Source organism: Panthera onca, chromosome C1 (genome assembly GCF_046562875.1).
Source record: "Panthera onca isolate mPanOnc1 chromosome C1, mPanOnc1 haplotype 2, whole genome shotgun sequence".
In the NCBI taxonomy this organism is placed as follows: Eukaryota; Metazoa; Chordata; class Mammalia; order Carnivora; family Felidae; genus Panthera; species Panthera onca.
Window position 1 is genome coordinate 191,098,439 of NC_138346.1, and position 17,176 is coordinate 191,115,614.

At 41.7% G+C, this 17,176-nt stretch overlaps 1 protein-coding gene across 31 annotated transcripts in view; it reads right to left on the reverse strand.

The window, feature by feature from the left end:
* MACF1 (microtubule actin crosslinking factor 1) overlaps positions 1-17,176 on the reverse strand; it is a 330,331-nt gene that overhangs the window by 22,360 nt on the left and 290,795 nt on the right. For all 31 annotated transcript variants that reach the window (XM_060623642.3, XM_060623631.3, XM_060623628.3 and 28 more), the window contains 20 exons: positions 16,455-16,658; positions 14,505-14,736; positions 13,658-13,884; positions 12,218-12,340; positions 12,024-12,125; positions 11,307-11,408; positions 11,044-11,217; positions 10,797-10,952; positions 10,455-10,652; positions 9,730-9,858; positions 8,878-9,051; positions 6,379-6,534; positions 6,068-6,274; positions 5,825-5,944; positions 5,000-5,169; positions 3,781-3,940; positions 2,779-2,973; positions 2,313-2,441; positions 1,049-1,192; positions 380-568 (listed from right to left, as the gene is read on the reverse strand). In XM_060623642.3, the coding sequence (XP_060479625.3) occupies positions 380-568; positions 1,049-1,192; positions 2,313-2,441; positions 2,779-2,973; positions 3,781-3,940; positions 5,000-5,169; positions 5,825-5,944; positions 6,068-6,274; positions 6,379-6,534; positions 8,878-9,051; positions 9,730-9,858; positions 10,455-10,652; positions 10,797-10,952; positions 11,044-11,217; positions 11,307-11,408; positions 12,024-12,125; positions 12,218-12,340; positions 13,658-13,884; positions 14,505-14,736; positions 16,455-16,658 (3,291 nt within the window). The remainder of the gene's footprint in view (positions 1-379; positions 569-1,048; positions 1,193-2,312; positions 2,442-2,778; positions 2,974-3,780; positions 3,941-4,999; positions 5,170-5,824; positions 5,945-6,067; positions 6,275-6,378; positions 6,535-8,877; positions 9,052-9,729; positions 9,859-10,454; positions 10,653-10,796; positions 10,953-11,043; positions 11,218-11,306; positions 11,409-12,023; positions 12,126-12,217; positions 12,341-13,657; positions 13,885-14,504; positions 14,737-16,454; positions 16,659-17,176) is intronic.

A 17,176-nucleotide genomic window follows, 5' to 3' on the forward strand; every position in this document is an offset into this window, starting at 1 on the left:
TGCCAGGTGGCTGAGACCTGAGGGCAGCCTCTGGGAGCTAATGGTGACTCTTGCTTGACAGCCAGCAAGAACATGGAGACCTGGTCCTATAACCACAAGGAATCAGATTCTGCCAACAACTGAATGAGCCTGGGTGAGAACTTGCAGCTGGGGCTGACATCTAGATTTTGGCCTGGTAAGATCCTAAGGAGACCCAGCTAACTCAGGCCCAGACTCCTGCTCCATGGAAACTGCAAGAGAGTAAGTGTGTGTTGTTTTAAGCTGCTAAATCTGTATGAATATGATAAGCAGCCATTTAAAAACAAACACACAGGGCAAAGGAAACGGGCTCCATGAGCAACACAGGAAACACCGCGGCCACATGACATGGTGACAATACCTGATGTTCGGCAATGAGGGCTTTAACTCGGTCGATGTTCTGAGGGATCGGCTCCTGGTCCCTCTGAATGAGGGTGGTCTCGGCCCACTGGATCCACGCCAGAAGTTCTTCCAAGAGCTCGGCATTAGCCACCAGTTCTGACAGGGCTGTTTCAAGACGCTGCTGGTGCTGCTTAGCCCACGTCAGGACCTAGGGAGAGAAAGAAAATCCATTGCCTCTCTCAGTCAAGCACATCCTTTGTTTCCAAAGTTTTTTCTTCCGTCTGATCCTAACAATGACTTTAAGGGGGAAGAACACTCAAATACTCCAGAGGCCTCACTCTTACTCTAGTGACAGAGCTGGAATGAGCAATCAGCACTCCTGGAAGCAAATCTGGTATGAATATCCTATTAAACACAGGACTTCTCGGGAAGGAAGGAAAAATACCAAACCATGTCCACTGGAATTCATCACTGAAACCATCACTACACCAGCGCTATTCTCTCAGAATGCGGCTCATTACCAAGAAAACAGTCATGACTAAAACGCTAACTTAATTCTTACTGACATATTCATGGTGGGTGAAAAGAGTCCTTATCTGGGGGTGGGTGGGGAAAGCTCAGTAGCATTTTCTCACCAGAAACCCACTTCATGGGGCACGTGCTGTCCCCTCTGCAACCAGGAACCCACCTCCTCAAAGCGAGCTCGGATGATAGTGATCCAGTGCTTGATGGTAGTGATGCAATCAGGATGGCACACAGCCAGGATGGCTTCTCCCATTGCTACTGCTGCGTTAACATCCACTCGCTTTTCTTCCACTTTCTTCATGAACTCCTTGAACAAAAAAGATTTGAAAACAAAAACTTGAGAAATCTACTCTAGCAGCACTGTTAGTTTACCCTGTGAGGGGGAAAAGATTTCAATGCATTTTTCCCTCCTCTATGTGTTAACACAGACCTCAAGCCTGCATTTGGGTGTCTCTGGCACTTTGTTCCCAGTTCTGAAAGAGGTGAAAAGGTGAAGGGTTTACACAAGAATGACTTCTCAGGGCTCCTGGGTGACTCAGTCGGTTAAGCATCCGATTCTATTTTGGCTCAGGTCATGATCTCGCAATTTGTGAGATCAAGTCCTGTGTTGGGCTCTGCACTGACAGTGTGGAGCCTGCTTGGGATTCTCTCTCTGCCGCTCTCCCACTCATGCTCGCTAGCATGCTTTCACTCTCTCAAAATAAATAAATAAGCATCAACAAATAAATTTAAAAAATGATTTTCTCTGCTACAGATGACAAGGTATAGGGACCCAGAAAGGTACCTCCTATCCCACACCAGGCATGACCCTCTTCCTATTCTTAGTTTTTCTTCAAAAAAAAAAAAAAAAAAATCCTGTTTTTATTCATTTCCATGCATATAAACAATACAGTCTTAGACAAATGACAACTATAAAACACTATGGATATTTAAAAAATACTGAAAAAAAAAAAAATCTGCAACAGAATACCACATATAAAGCCCAGATCAAAATCTCCTGATTAATTTCCCACTTTATTAGGACAGACCGTGGCCCTCAAGACTGCATTATATTCTGGATGTATATATTCTATATAGAGCTTGGTAAGAGGTCCAGTGTCTGACGCTGGTAATGTGAGTAAAGGCAAATGAAGCTGTGTGCAGGTGAGGATTCTAGGGGGTGGTACAGCCCACATTTTTCTTTATATGATACCACGCTGTTTTCACTTGTTTACAACCAATACACATTACTTTTGTAAAAACAAATGAATGACGTTTAAGGTGTCAAAAAACCCACTAGTCCTTTCCCTTTCATTCCTGCCAAACCAATAATCTGGACCCATTCTGGTTCCAGTCCTTTGCACGTGAGGTTGGAAATTCCCAAAAAGCAGGGGGCAGCCCTCACCCTGGTGGGTAGCATGGGTCACTGCACCCTGGGGCTGGATTACCTTATGGGTGTCAATGAGAGACTGCAGGGCCTCCGTGTCATCAGGAAGTGCTCCCCGAAAACGAAGCGTTTGCTCTGCTTCAGAAAGCCACTCCAACAGCATGTGGACTGTGTCCCGAAACTCTTCCGCCTGAAATAACCAAGCACAGCAGATTGAGCCTCTCTGCAGCCAAGGTCCTGGACATTGGGGTAATGTCAGAGAAAGGGTCGGGCCTGAACGCCTTTGTGTGTCACAGGCACTGATGACCCTATCAAGGCCCCACAAAGGTCATCTTTCATTTGTAGATCTTTAAAAACCAAATTAATTTTTTTCTCTAATATGAGTGAACATTAAAATCTTGTAGAACATTCAGAAGATCAATGTTTGGCTTTACATTCGAGACTGGGTGGAACTGATCCTGATAAAGAAATGAGAATGAATCTGCTAGGATCCTCTCCCTTGGGTTGTCGCCAAAAAAGTCTCTAACCTGTTTTAAGGCCTGCTCCAGTCGGCTTTGTTTGGAGACGGAGAGCTTACACACAGTGTCCCAGCGAGTGCTCAATTCCTGGAGCTGCCCTTTCACCCATGTGGTGTCATCACGGCTATTCTCAATCAACTCTCGGCCTGACCGCTTCAGTACCTGAACGGTTCCTGTTCGCTTTCCCAGTTCCTTCTGGAAAACCTAGAAAAGAAAAACAGAAGAATTAGTTTGCTGAGAAATGTTCTGAACCCATGACGTCAAACCACAGAGAAAAGGAATCGTTCAGTCCAGTTGTCCTTGGTAGGTGCTAGTCGTGTGTCTTTTATGCAGAGGGAGGCAGGACAATGTGTAAGAAAGAACCATCAGAAGAGGTGGCTCTCAAGATGAGTGGTGTGGCTCTGGGTAAGCTGTTTACCTGGAGTCCCGGTTTCCTAACTTGTAAAACAATAGTAACGTTACAGCAAGATTTCCAGAATCGTGGGAGTTAAGTAAGAACACATTCTGCCATGCACATAATAAGAGTTTGTTGTAAATTCGAGTAAAGCTGAATGCTTTGTGCTAAAACAAGAGGATATAATGGAGGTCAACATGACAAGTGTAGATTACACTAAATACCACTGTGCAAGGTGCTGGGCTAGCGAGGGTCAAGGATAGCTCAGAAAAGAACTCATTTTCATTGTAGGAGTCAGTGGAAATGGGTATCTTGAGGGGCTCCTGAATTTAAATTCATTGTGTGACTCAACTGAGAGGTACAAACAAGAAGGGGGGAACCCCAAGACAAATTGTACACATCACCAAATCCAAATCAAAGCAATGTTGGCGAATCCTTTGTGACTGATGCAGAATCCCAGCGATACACACGGAGCGAGGAGCGGTCTCTCTGACAAGCAGAGACACAGGCTCTTCCAGACTTCCTTTCTCCCCTGGATGGTGAGTCGGAGCAGGAGGCCTGCTTAGGCGGAGGAACCCAGGGCTCTGCCTCCACGCGGCGCAGCTCCCGCCCCTCACCTTATGGGCGTCCATGAGGTTCATGACCAGGTCGAGGTCCCCGTGCACGGGCTGGTCCTCGGCCAGCTGCGGCTCCACCTTGTACAGCCAGTCGACCAAGGCCTGCAGAGCATCCATGAACTGACCCGAAAACAGCAGGGCCTCCTCCAACTTGTGCTGCCTGAGAGAAGCACACAAACCTCACTGTTTTGGGGGATCCCTTTTCTTTGACTGGCTCACAGTTCTGACTGCTGAAGGGAACACTGCTTGCACTCTACAGAGACAGGGCCCTCCATGCTGGGCTGGTTCAAAACAGATAAACAGTGATGAAGAGCTATGCCTAGACATTTTGAACCAAACTGCTCTCTAGAATGGATTTAGTACAGGAAACAAGTGCAGATACCCTTCTGGCATCTTAGGAGTCCAATGGTTATATATATGGATACACCCTAATGCCCCAAGTTCTGTGCTAATCACCTTACACCACTCAGGTGGAGGAGGACAGTTTCAGCCACGGTCTGAGTCAGGAGTTGTGTGACCCTGGGCTTTCTCTTCACCTCTGTGAACCTCAGTCACCTCATCCAAAAAATTGTGGAGCACAATATAAAGATATCCTAATACTTAGCATAGCATAGTGGGCACATAGGGACAGGAGTACAACTTATGGAACCAAACTCAAAAGCTTCAAATCCCAGCTCTGCTGCTTAGTAGCTGAGTGACCTTGGGGGAGTTAAAAACCCTCTTTATGATAGTTTCCTCATGTGTAAAATGGGAATAACAGAGCCCGCCTCAGTGGCTGTCAGGTGGATTAAGTGATTAGTAGCCCCTTTTTGGCACATGCTCATTAGTGATTGCCCTGTCAAGGGCAGGTATTACAATGGTTACACGAAGTGCTATGTGCAGAGGCTTTGCTCAGCGCCTGACAGTGAGAGAACTCACTGACACAGCCATCAGTGTCACAACTTAGTCACTGACAGAGAAGTGTAGTTACTAATCTTCTGTTGCTATTGGCTTGAGTTTATGGCCTTCTTGCTAATACGGTAAGGTTCAAGTTTAAAATGAGAATTTTAATACATTTTATTCAACTTCACAACTTGCGTTGAATGAACCAGAGATATTGAGATGCTACAAAACCTGTTATTAATGCATTAGCTTTATTGCCATTTTATGGAATCCAATTAACAGTCTTTGTTAGTTTCAGGATGACATACAGACCCACAAAGCAAATATTCGTACTCACCTCTCCACAGACTTGCCACAAACAGTATCCCATTTGTCTCTGACTTCTCCCAGTAAATTGTCAAGTTTCTGAGTGTCATCAGGAAGCAAAGTCTTTTCTTTCAGGGCTCTGCCAGTTCGAATTGTGGTATCATACACAGGCTGTTTGCCGCCAAGGGTTTTCTGAAATTCCTGTTTCCAAAGAGAACAGAAAGAATCCACACTAAAAGATGACGTCTTGATTTGGAACAAAGAAAATTTTTCAGTATTCAGGTTGGTAATGGATGTCACTACTTCTTGAGTTAACAACAGCTTATCCTCGAGAAATTTAAAACTTTTGGGTGCGCCTGGGTGGCCTATTCGGTTAAGCATCTGATTCTTGATTTCGGTTCAGATAATGATCGCACGATTAATGAGATTGAGACCTACATTGGGCTCTGTGGTGACACCATGGAGACTGCTTGGAATTCTATCTCCCTCTCTCTCTCTGCCTGTACCCCGGTCTCTATCTCTCTCTCAAAATAAATAAACTTTAAAAAAAAAAAAAAAAAAAAGAAAGAAAGAGAAATTTATAAATTTTTGTTTATACTACATGTAGCAGTGCACAAAAATTTCTAAAAGCTTGTTGTTTTAACTGGTTACTCCCACAATCACTTTGTTTGAACAGTTATTTAAATGAGTGGTTTTTATGGTTAGACCCTATGTAGATACAAAACAGCTAGCTTCATCATCTTGATTTTTCAACATTAACCAATTTTTTTTTTTTTTTTTACTAGCTCTGATTTCCATTTTTTGCAAACTTCAGTGAATACCAAGGTCAGGACCTAAGAGCCATGAACTGCTTTACCTTATGCTTAGAAAGCTGGAGTTTAATTTTGTCCGGGTCATTGGATATCTCCAGCTCTGAGTCCAGGTGACTCTCTGCATCTTCTAGCCAATCAATCAGTTTTTTCCAAGCTTCATGGAACTGCAATTATATAAAAAGTAAGAATGAATATGCGAGCTACACTTTCATGTAAATCATACCAGAGGCTCTACACATGCAGCCCAAGATTGTTCAAGAAATTGGTAGCTTTCTTTCCTAACTTACTTGTTTTGCCCTCTTCCTGGCATCATCCAGTGATCGCCCTCTTTCAATAGACCGCTGGACAACCTTCTCCCATCGAGACTGGACGCTGACCAGCAAATTCTTGATCAGAACAACATCCTGTTTTTGGCTAAGGAACTTTAACTGATTCCCGGTTTGATCCAGTTCAATTATCTGGTCTCGATGAGCATTGACCTCATTAGCAAACACCTGAGGGGAAAATATAGCTCTTTTTAAACTGAAGATAAGATAGAGGAGCTTCTTTCTCAGCTAGTCCCCTCAAAAGGCAGGCGACATTGTAATGTCACAGTTACCTTGTGCTCCTCTATCTGGGAGAGGACAGTGTTTAGAATCAGGCTGGGAGGAGAGGCGATGTTGAGATTTTGCTCTGCTAGAGTGAGCCAATTGATGAACTCTTGCAGGGAATTCTGGAATTCTGTTGCCAGGTTGAGGGCCTCTTCCAGCTTTGACTGAATTTTAATTAAAACACAAAAAGAGAAAGTGCCAAATTCAGGAATTGTAGTTTCCAGGACAAAGGCGTGAATTGTACACTAAATAAAATGATCTCTAAAGAAGAAGCCTCACTTAACCTCCAAACATGCCCTGTTTACAAACAAGGGGGCAATTTAACGTTAGTGTCTGAAACCAAAACAACTATGTACAAAAAGGAAAGAGCACAATTTGCAGCAAAGTTGCTTTCTCTGCCATTCCCCACTTCCTGGGACATTAAAGAACAGGGATAGAGCTATTCAGTAAGTGTAAGGGAAGAGATCCTTCAGCGGTGACAGCTGCAGGGTCTGCAACTTGTTCTGGGCAAAGCCTCACTTCCCTTTGATATACTTTTTCCAGTATAAAAACAACTGAACGAAAAGCACTTTACTGTAAAAATGATGGTCACTGCATTGCTCTATTTAAGTGTTTTCAGAAAATATGGCATCTGAAAATGTGAGGCTGAAGCTCATTCTTTTTTCATTTTTATTTTTTTAAGGAAGCTCTAGGCCCAACGTGGGACTTGAACTTATGACCCTGAGATCAAGAGTCGTGTTCTACCAATTGAGCCAGCCAGGTGTCCCTGAAGCTCATTTTTAAGCTACACGCAGAAAAGGTGAGGGGGAAAAAAAAAGCCATAATATTCTAAGCAAAAATGTGACAGAAGATACAAATTTTTAGACACTGCTCTAAATCAGAATGGCAAAAACAATGGCTCATTCAGGGCATGTCCACTGCCCAAAAATGCACCCCAATTCCAGAGTCTACGAGCTCCAGAGAAGCTCTACCCACAACACGTAGGTGATGGCCTCTGTCCCTGGTCCATTTAGCAGGCAGGCATGTAATAATGACAGGTTGCTAAAAATGAATATATCTAAGATATTCATAGAAACCCAAGATGTACACTACAAATGTTATTGTTAACTGAGTTATATATACTGTACAGGTTTTTATTTTTCTTTGTATTTTCAAGTCACTTTTGTAACACAGAAAAACACTATTATCAATGTTACAAAAACGTACAGACCTAATCTAAACAAACCAAGAGAAAAATAAAATCTACCTCAAATTTATTACAGAAATGCTTAGAAATTAATAATATTGCAAGTTCCTAGGTAACAGGAAATCTTTCCACATCATTTTATCTATTTATTCCTTAATATAGCACCATACACACTTACTACAGAATATTAGTGATACTAAAATGTAAAGTCCTTGCAAAATCAGAAATAACTATCCCTGACACCAAGCCCTTGTTTGACCAGTTCCACCAATGATGGGTAAGTATATCTTGAGGCAACTTGCTCCATTGATGGGAAAACATAGAAATTTCTTGATTAGGAGCCAGAATCTGCCTCAGTTTCTTTAATTAGTCTTAGTTCTGCATTCTGCAGAAATTAGATGACAGTCTGTCAAAGAATTAGAACACAGCCCCACACTCAGTGTCTCTGGTCATTCTTCATATAACAGAATTACCAGATCTCACACTAAAGAAATTCTAGGAAATTAATGGTACTCTCAAAGTATCCATTTATATGTGTGAATACTTCTGTCCATTAAATTTCACAATGATAGGGTTCATGCCTTTGCTTCCACTATATAGCTAGCACAGTGCCTGGCACATACATGCTTAATAACTGTTGAATGGATATGGCCAACAGATTTGAACACATATTTTACATTAGATCTGCCCAGTACAGAAACTCTGTGCTGAGTAATACTCCGAAATTTGGTACTCATAAAAAACAATGTTGTGAGGCCTTGATCCCTGATCACTTTTCTTTTGAAGAGAATTTGATTTCTGAAGAAGAGTGGGAAAAGGTCACAAAATTTACTCTTCTGATTTTTTTAGTAAAATTATTTGCACACTGCCAAATTCCTGTGGAGAATATTAGCCCAACTCCCTGCATGTTCTGTTCCCACCCTCCCAATCCCAAGCCAGTGACTCCAACATGACCTTGTTTTTCAGTAGGAACACAGATCAGTGATTACTATGAGTTATAAGTCCATCACTCAGCAGTTAACAGCCTCATATGTCTCAACTGGTAAAGGCAAAAAAAGGAATGAACGACAAAAGCAAATATTGGCAGAAACCAGTACCATCAATGCAACTTGATACGGATGCAAAATAGAAATTTAACATCAGGAAAGATAGCTTGATTAGTACAAAAACGATTAAATCAAAAACGATAACCAGTTCTGCAACTTCTGGTACTATATAATGGTCTCCGAAAAATCTTCACAGAAACTAGATGGTAATTACATGCGATGGTCAAGCAAACTACTCAAGCCCAATAATCACACACTGTATTTTGTGGTGATACCTTTCTTTCTTCCATCTTACTGCTGACCACATGCCACTTCTGTTCCAAGAGAGCTACACTCTGTTCTGTCTTTGAGCCAGACCCAGAATCATCGCGGCTTAGAAGCATGAGCCTGCCCTTGTCAAGCAGTTGATTATAAGTCTCTTCCTTGGCTTTGAGCTGGGAATAGAGTTCCTACCAAAAAAAGAAAAAAAAGTCAAAAAAGGGATTGGTAATGCCAATTCTCTGAAAGCCACCCACACACAGATTTATAAGCACAGTTGGAAAAGTCCAGGAAGGTCTCATCTTGATTAAAACCCTTTCTTTTGGATTCAGTTCAATTCCTGAGCAATGAATCCTACCATTCTTTGCTAAAATTGAAATAATTTTGTTATCAAGAAGATTTCCTTAAGGATCAGAGATCACAAAAGTAGACCCCAATAATTTATTTCTCCTTTACTTGAAACATTTGCCTAGAAATTACGTTGCCTTTTTTTCTCAGCCCCTTTCTTAAAATATTGTCACAGTATCTATCGATTTCTATAAGTCCCTTCAACACTCTTTTCTTAGACACATCCGTGTTAACATATTTGTCTTAATGCTCTCACCTTCAAGTCAATATTCTTATGCCAACTGACTGACCAACTCAAAATTCAACAGCTCACCAATGTATTTCCAGTCAAGCTTCCCTGTCACCACTGCTGCCTGTGGTAGGGGCTCCTAAAAGCCCACGTAAAAAGCAGTAATCCTTAAGGTCATACTATATTGTCGGTAAAAATGTGCTGCTTTGTAGACTCCTAGATACATACAGGTCTGTGAATTCAGAAAGTTCTGAGTAGGGGATTATGTTCAACTTCAAGAAGCTTCCATTACCATATGTGTATCAAGCTGTTCCCTTGCAGTTTCAGGAAGTCCTCCTGTGGGCTTAGATGCAGAGAGTTGGGTCTCCATTCTAGTCAGTTCCAAGAGAAAATCTTCAATTTCACTGTGGAAACCCTGGGCCTTTGAGAAAAGACACATCACTAAGGTCAGCAGTCAATTCTCAGCTTCAAAAGTAGACTTCCTAAATGGCCACATGAGGAACCTATCCTGAGGGAGGAATTCTGGGTTGCTCACAGGGTTGTTCTGTTGCTGGATTAGCACGGGGCCAATATACTTACTTATTTTTGGAATCTAGCAGAATCCTTTGGACTTCACTGTAATATATGATAGATGTCTGATATAACCTGATGAATCAATTAACAGACTGAAGTACTATTGAACATGGACGTGGGGGGATCCTCACTTGATTTAAGAAATAACTGAATCTGTGAGCAAGGTTTGTTATGGCAAAGATTTACTAACTAACTTTGAATAGTAAATAAAGAGACAAGGCTACAAACAAATCTGAAAAGAATCACTCAATCAAAAGCTATTCTTTCCAGACAAGTTCCAGCACAGAATTAACCATCTTCTTAAGACATGGAGCAGGGGCTGGGGTGGGGAAAGGAAGGTTGGTGAGACATTCTCCATATTGTTTTCCTTTCACTGACTCAGACAGGCTTTCTTCCGATGTTATGTGCACAGCTCCACCTCCCTAACTTGGACAATACACGCACCTGCTGCAATGTCAACTGAAGCTGCTGTTCTCTCTCCTCTGTTTTTTGTAACACTGACTCCCAGCATTGGTTCATAGTTTCCAAACGGCTCCTTAGGCTGCTGGCGTCATCTCCAGCACTAGATTCAAGAAGCTCATTGCCAGCTTTGTTGACTGTTTCTACTGTGGCTTGATGGGCCAGAACATCATTTTTTAGAACCTAAAAGATGTTGAACAATGTAACTTAGCTCCACAGATATCATCAAGCCTGGTTCCCAACGGTACACACAATATCCAGAGGCTTCTGGTGACAATATTGGGTCTCAAGGCAACAGGCTTAGAGATGAAAACTGAGGGCACTTACATGGTGTTTTGCGAGCTCAACTTCAATGACTTTTGGGTCTCCGCTTACTGGTCTCTGAGCATCCAACAACTCCTCAGTGTGAGTCAGCCAACTCATCAGTTCCTCTAAGGCATGCTGGAACTGGCCAAGGGCCAGGAGAGCACCTTCTAGTTTGTGCTATTCAGAAAAAGACATAAAGGGAATGTTGGTCAGGAAATTAGAAAAGAGGAACTAGTTGTCCACTGATGCACTCTACCATCTAGCTCACCTGTCTGTGGGCAATTTTTTCACCCAGGTTCTCCCAGAGGTGTTTGAGTTCTGTCAGCGGTTCTCGGATAATGTCTCTATCCGTCTCATCAGTAGCTTTCTTTAACATCAGCTCACCCTGGTGATTGAGCTTCTCCATCTCAATTTGCTGCTGGTAAACTTCCACTTTGAACTCCTACCAAAGACATACTAATGTTAACATCAAACCAAATCTTTAGAAACAAAAAAGCAACTCTTCTTCAAAAGCCATTCCTATTTACAAACCTTCATTTCATTTAACTGATCTTTAACGGTGTTGAGGTCCGTGCCAACAGGGGGCATGGTGCAGAGCTTAATCACAGTGTTATCTAGCCAGTCAAACATAGCCTAAGATAGAAATACAAACAGTCAAAAACCAAAAGAACACAAGGAGTTGGGAGAGAATTAGCATTACCTCTGCTGACATAAGCGGACAAAAATTAAAGTACCTTGTGATGTCTGTGTTTTCAGGTGGGGGTCAGAGGTAAGGGATAATGATCTTTATTCCAGTGATATGGGGATTTAAGAACAGAACCAGTGTTATCAGGATAATGGCCAAAATAAATTACACTCTGGAAAAACTAAATGTGAATAGCAGTTGAGTATTTGTCATGGCCACCTAGCAAGCTCAGGATGTGGTGAAACTACTGTGCCAAGCTGTGCTTCAAGGTAACTTGGTTTTGGAACCTTTTGGCAAGCAATGACTTGCACAATAAGGCCTGCTTCACTGTACAGCCACCCTGAGGATAAATATGATGATGAAGAGCATGGCAAGAATCGTAGAAATTTGGAGGTATTTTTCTCACTAGGAGTGGAAAGCTTCAGCTGGAAATATCAAAACAGCACTGTCTTAGTTTGGAAAATGCTCCAGTCCTGTAAAGGTGATCCACTCAGATGCTGGATCCAAAATATGACAAAGAACATGGAACTTATTTCTATGGTGGTCACTGTGTGGCCTCTCACCTGAAGAGTGTCCTGATACTGCACAGCAGCTTGCATGGCATCCTCAAGCTTTTCTAGCCTCTCCTTCCAGGTTTTGTTTAAGTTCTCCCATGCATTATTCAGCTGGGGGGAAAACAGATTCTTTAATTAATAACCCTCTTCTGTGTGAGTCCACTAATGTTTCATCTGAATTCCTTATCCAGTTTTCCATATACCTCATCAATGCTCTTCTTTACTTCGGGCTTCTCAGTTTCTCCACAGGCAAAAATCAAATCTGCTCCAAGGATCCGAATAAATTCCAACTCCTCATGCAGACCATCTGTCTCTTCCTTAATAGTCTACATGTAAATGAACAGATCATAAGCCAAAACAGAAAGCAGAACAGAACTTCCCAAACTTTGCAAATGTAATTTATACCCCCATCAACAGCAGATGTTGAACAGAACTGTCAATTTCACAGAAGCCTTTCAATGTCCTTAATATTTCACTTATATATATAAACAGTGAAACTTCAGACTCAATTTATTTCTCTTTCTCTCTCACACACGATATGTATATATGGAATATATTTATATATATAACAATACATAAAAAATAGTCTGGGAAAGGTCTAATGAGCTTTAATAATTTATGGAACGTTTATCCTTCCAGCTGCCAGAGATTTTTTTTTTTTTTTTTTTTTGAGAGAGAGAACATGCTTGAGTGGAGGGAGGAGAGAGAGAGAATCCCACAAAGTGCAGAAAGAGGGAGAGAGAGTGCAGAGCCCAGAGAGGGGCTTGAGCTCACCCGACATGGTGCCTGAACTCAAAAACCTTGAGATCATGACCTGAGCTGAAGTCGGATGCTCAACCGACTGACGCAGCCAGGCGCCCCCACCAAGGAGATTATGATCTACAGCCAGAAGTCTATCATGGGGAAGTATATCAACAAGGCTAAAATAACATAGTACAAGTCACCAACTTCAGAGCTGAGAGACTAACATAATAGAAATGCTAGGCTGTATAATTGTGGAGAAAGTCCTTTCTGTGCCAGATCCTAAAAACTGGTTCATACACTGGCAATGACAGGGGCAGGGAGGGGGGAGAATGGCGGAAATAAAAGACAAAATATCAAGATAGGCAGAACTTTACTTAAAGAGACAAAATGAGATGAAAAATGCATTTCATAAAAACTAGGCTCTCCAAAAAGACTAGAAAACGGTAGGTCAAAGTAACAATTGTTATCTCTGGATGATGAATCCAGATTTTCTTTTCTGCTATTTTTCTACATTAAAGAAATTTACTTGAAAAGAAAAATTTACCTGAGAAATAACGTACACTATGGAAAGAACTAAAATCAGAAAGCACATTCTACTAATTTGAATTAAGTTTAAAATTGATAAAAAGATTACTTTTGAGTGATGGAACTACCCTATATCAAAATTACAGAGGTTGTAGGAGTGTATCCAGGCGGTGAAACTTGTATGTATAAAGAAGAGAGAAATCTTTATTATAACGAGCACATATTTTTTCAAGTGGAAAAAAGTCCTATTAAACAAACAACAACAACAACCTCTTAAGGAGTAGGCCTGGGTAAGCAGTTAACACAATATACTTGGATAAAGTGATTTTCTAGAGGACAAACACATAAAAGACAAGGTTTTGTTTCTGTGTTACCTCAGCAGCTTCAACCTGTTGTTTGATTATAGATGGGTCAATGCCTGGGCTTTCCAAGTCATGGACAATGTCCTGGGTGTCTCTGATAGTGGTCAAGAGAGCCGCCATGTCATACCAGAACTTCTCTGCTAGTTCAAGGACATCAAGGAACTTAATTTCTCGTTCTTCAGCTCGAGCTTTGATGTCCTCCCAGAAGAATACCATCTGATCCAATTTGTCCTGGATTTCTGAGGGAATAAACAACAGATATGAATGGGACTTCTCTGAGTACTTGAATCCACTTCATCAGAAATTTCACCCAGTTCTCACATTTTCCCCTGAAATTATCCTTTAAAAAGCTCTACAAATTTATAACCTGAAGGATAGTTTTTTACCTTTGTTCTATTATTATTTCAACATTTGTATTTTCTGCTTATGTTGGTCTCCCACATAAAGAGATCACAGAGATGGCATGGAAATGAGTTATCATCTAATACAAAGATACTGCTCAAGTGCAAAAGACCTAACTTCTAAAGGGTCTGAGATGAGAACTCTATTTCCAGTGTTCTGTGTCAAACTCACTGTTTCCTATGGAAAGTGTTCTATAAGATAGTTATGCTCCGCCCACATTGGACACTGCAATTCATATTAGGGGTTAAAAGAGCATCTGTTTCCTGGCCTAGGAATCCAGCTACCAATTGTAATCTTGTTTCAATGGGGAGATGTGTTCCGAATTCTAAATGACTTTCCAATTACTTGGGGACTGCCTTTACATTCAGTGAAGTATATCTGGTGGGATGCTGGAGTAAGCACAGCCTAGAATTTACTTTACTGATTTTCTTTAACAATAATTAGATTCATGAAGCACCTTTTGCAGCCAAGTCCTTGTCGGCTCCCTGAGATCGTGCAATGAGCTCTTCTCCACGGCGCTTCAGGGCCTCAAAGGAAGGCTGAAGCTTTTCCAGCTCCACGGTGGCGCTCTTGTTGTCACTGACACACTCTCTGATCTTGTCCACTTCGGCAGGGATCAGCGGTGGCATACGCAGGCGAGAGGAGAGATTCTCCAGAGTCTCCAACATAGGCTCGATTTTATCATGGAACTAAACAGATGTTGGAACGTTAGCCATCACAGCAATACTACTTCATCACACTTCTGCGGGAAATGTTAGGGAATAACAGGTTATGAATCTACTACTCTTTCTGGTAACTTGCATTCGGCTTAGCCCGATGGCTGTCAAGTGTTAGGTCTACCTAAGAGGCTGCTTTGGGCATAGCACACCAGTGCTGGCCCATCAAAAAAAGAAAGTAAACGTTTTCAAAACAAAAAAAGATATCAAGTAATATGCCAGAAATCGACTCAAGTCATTAGTGCTGTCACAGTACTTCCCCGATCCCAACTAGTGTGACAAGGAAGGGACAAGACCATGAAACTGGTGAGAGTCAGTGTGTCAACATTTCAGATGACAGCTGCATGCAACAGATTAGACCAACAAGTTAGAGGCCCTCTACCAACTGTGTAAATGGATGGGGAACTCAATATGCCACATGACTTAGAGATTAAAAGTATCCTGGCATGCAATTTAATAACCCACTATATGTAATAGTGAGAAAGGAAAAGGTCGGCATGATGAAAGGTAATTAAAGAAGGCCAAATCTATCCTTATTCTAAAAGAACAATTTACCTTCCCACTTTTCAGGTACTGTGAATAACATGATTGTAATTATAAAATTTTCATTTATAATCTGAAGCAGAGAAGGGGGAAAGGGTGCAATGCAGATATTCTTGCCCCCTTAAGAAGTTCTCTAAAACCAACTCTGGATTCATTGCAATGAAGCTTAACTCTAGTGTCTTACACGGGAGACACAGCGGGATTTCCTTGACAAAATCACTCCCCGCTGCTCCCTCACTTTTAGGTTTTGCCCCAAGTGAGACTGGCATAATAAACCAGACTAATAAAACTTCTTCCACGACAGTAAAGGGCAATTTCCTTAAAGGTAAATCTTCTCAATTCTCAGCTTCATAAGAACCCCCTAATCCCAGTAGGGGTGGGTACCTTACCTCTGCAATCTGTAATGGTGGGCGCGGTCAACACAACAATGAAATGTGACGATGTGGGGAGGACAGGAGCAGGCAGCAACAACACAAAGTAACACATTCCACAATGTGAGTGAGAGATGGGACGGAAGGTGGGGGGAAAAACTTGAGTAAGTACAAATATTAACCAAGAATATTGACACTAAACATAGGAATAAAATACCCAGACATGACAAAAATACCACTAACAGCAATATATTAGTTGAAAAGTATGTAGTTACATGCTTTAAACTCCACTGCTGGTGGTTTATGTTTCTCTTTGGCTCTTACTTCTCCCTACTCAAGCATCTTTCTCTGCACCAGAGCTAGCTGGTGGCCTCTTGAGTAAGAAGACTAACGTGCTGTCTTCCAAATCTCGAAAGTAACAGGCCTGATAGGAATCTCACTTTTTTTGACACATTTGTTGCTTCAAGGTGAATTTATCCAAAATCATCCCTGCTAAAGACTCATCACAATAGAAAAGTTTTCAAGAAAACTGTCAACAGACAGTATATACCAGCCAAGATGAGACACCCCCCTCCCCCCTGCAACCAGCCATAGTGTTGGTATACCAATGTTCCTTGGAATGAAAATGTAATAGGCACAGGTTCCTGATCTACTGATGACATATCATCTGCACGTTGGTCTAGACATTCCAGACCACAGAGGCACACCTGATACAGAGATCTCGTGCTTAGACTAAAGGGTAGTTGAAGGGAACAGGACTTAAAGACACACACATACCTGAGCCGACTGGGAAACAGCCTCGTCCAGAGCCAGTGCCCGCTGGCGCACCTCCTCTTTTATTTGGGCATATAGGTTTTCTGCTTTCTGGTATTTTTCCTCCACCATTTCTCCCTCTTCAGGGTTTAACTCCTTTAGTTGTGGGCCTATCTTTAGCAGCTTATCAATATGGGGTTTGTGTTCAGCAATGGATTCCCTGAGTTGCTATGTAAGAAAATAAAATGAATATTTTTGTACCAAGCTCATATCAACTTTGAGAGGAAAAAATGGAATTGCTAAAAACCAGCAAGTCCCAGCATTGCACCATTTATGGAAAAGAAAAAAAAACGATCTAAGTCTTAGGTTCTAACACTACCTAATTCTCTTAATTTTCAAAAGCCAGTTCAGACATCCCAACACCAGGAAGCCTTCCCAGACACATCATCTCTCACTCCTCCTCCCCCTCCCTGTTGATACAAGCTTAATCCCCCTCTTCTGTACATATAAATACTTCCATGCACTATAATTTGCATGGTTAAATAAATATCTGTCCCCCTCCTCAAACTGAGAGACGTTAAGCAGGACAAGGCACAAATGGCAACTTTTCTAGTAATCCAACCACTCCCTGACTCTACTGCTGGCTCCTTCCAGTTTATATCCATCCATGTATAGGAATACAGAGAAAAGAATAAGCGCAAGCCATTAGCCATAAATAAGAGAGACATTAAAAACTATCTTTAATG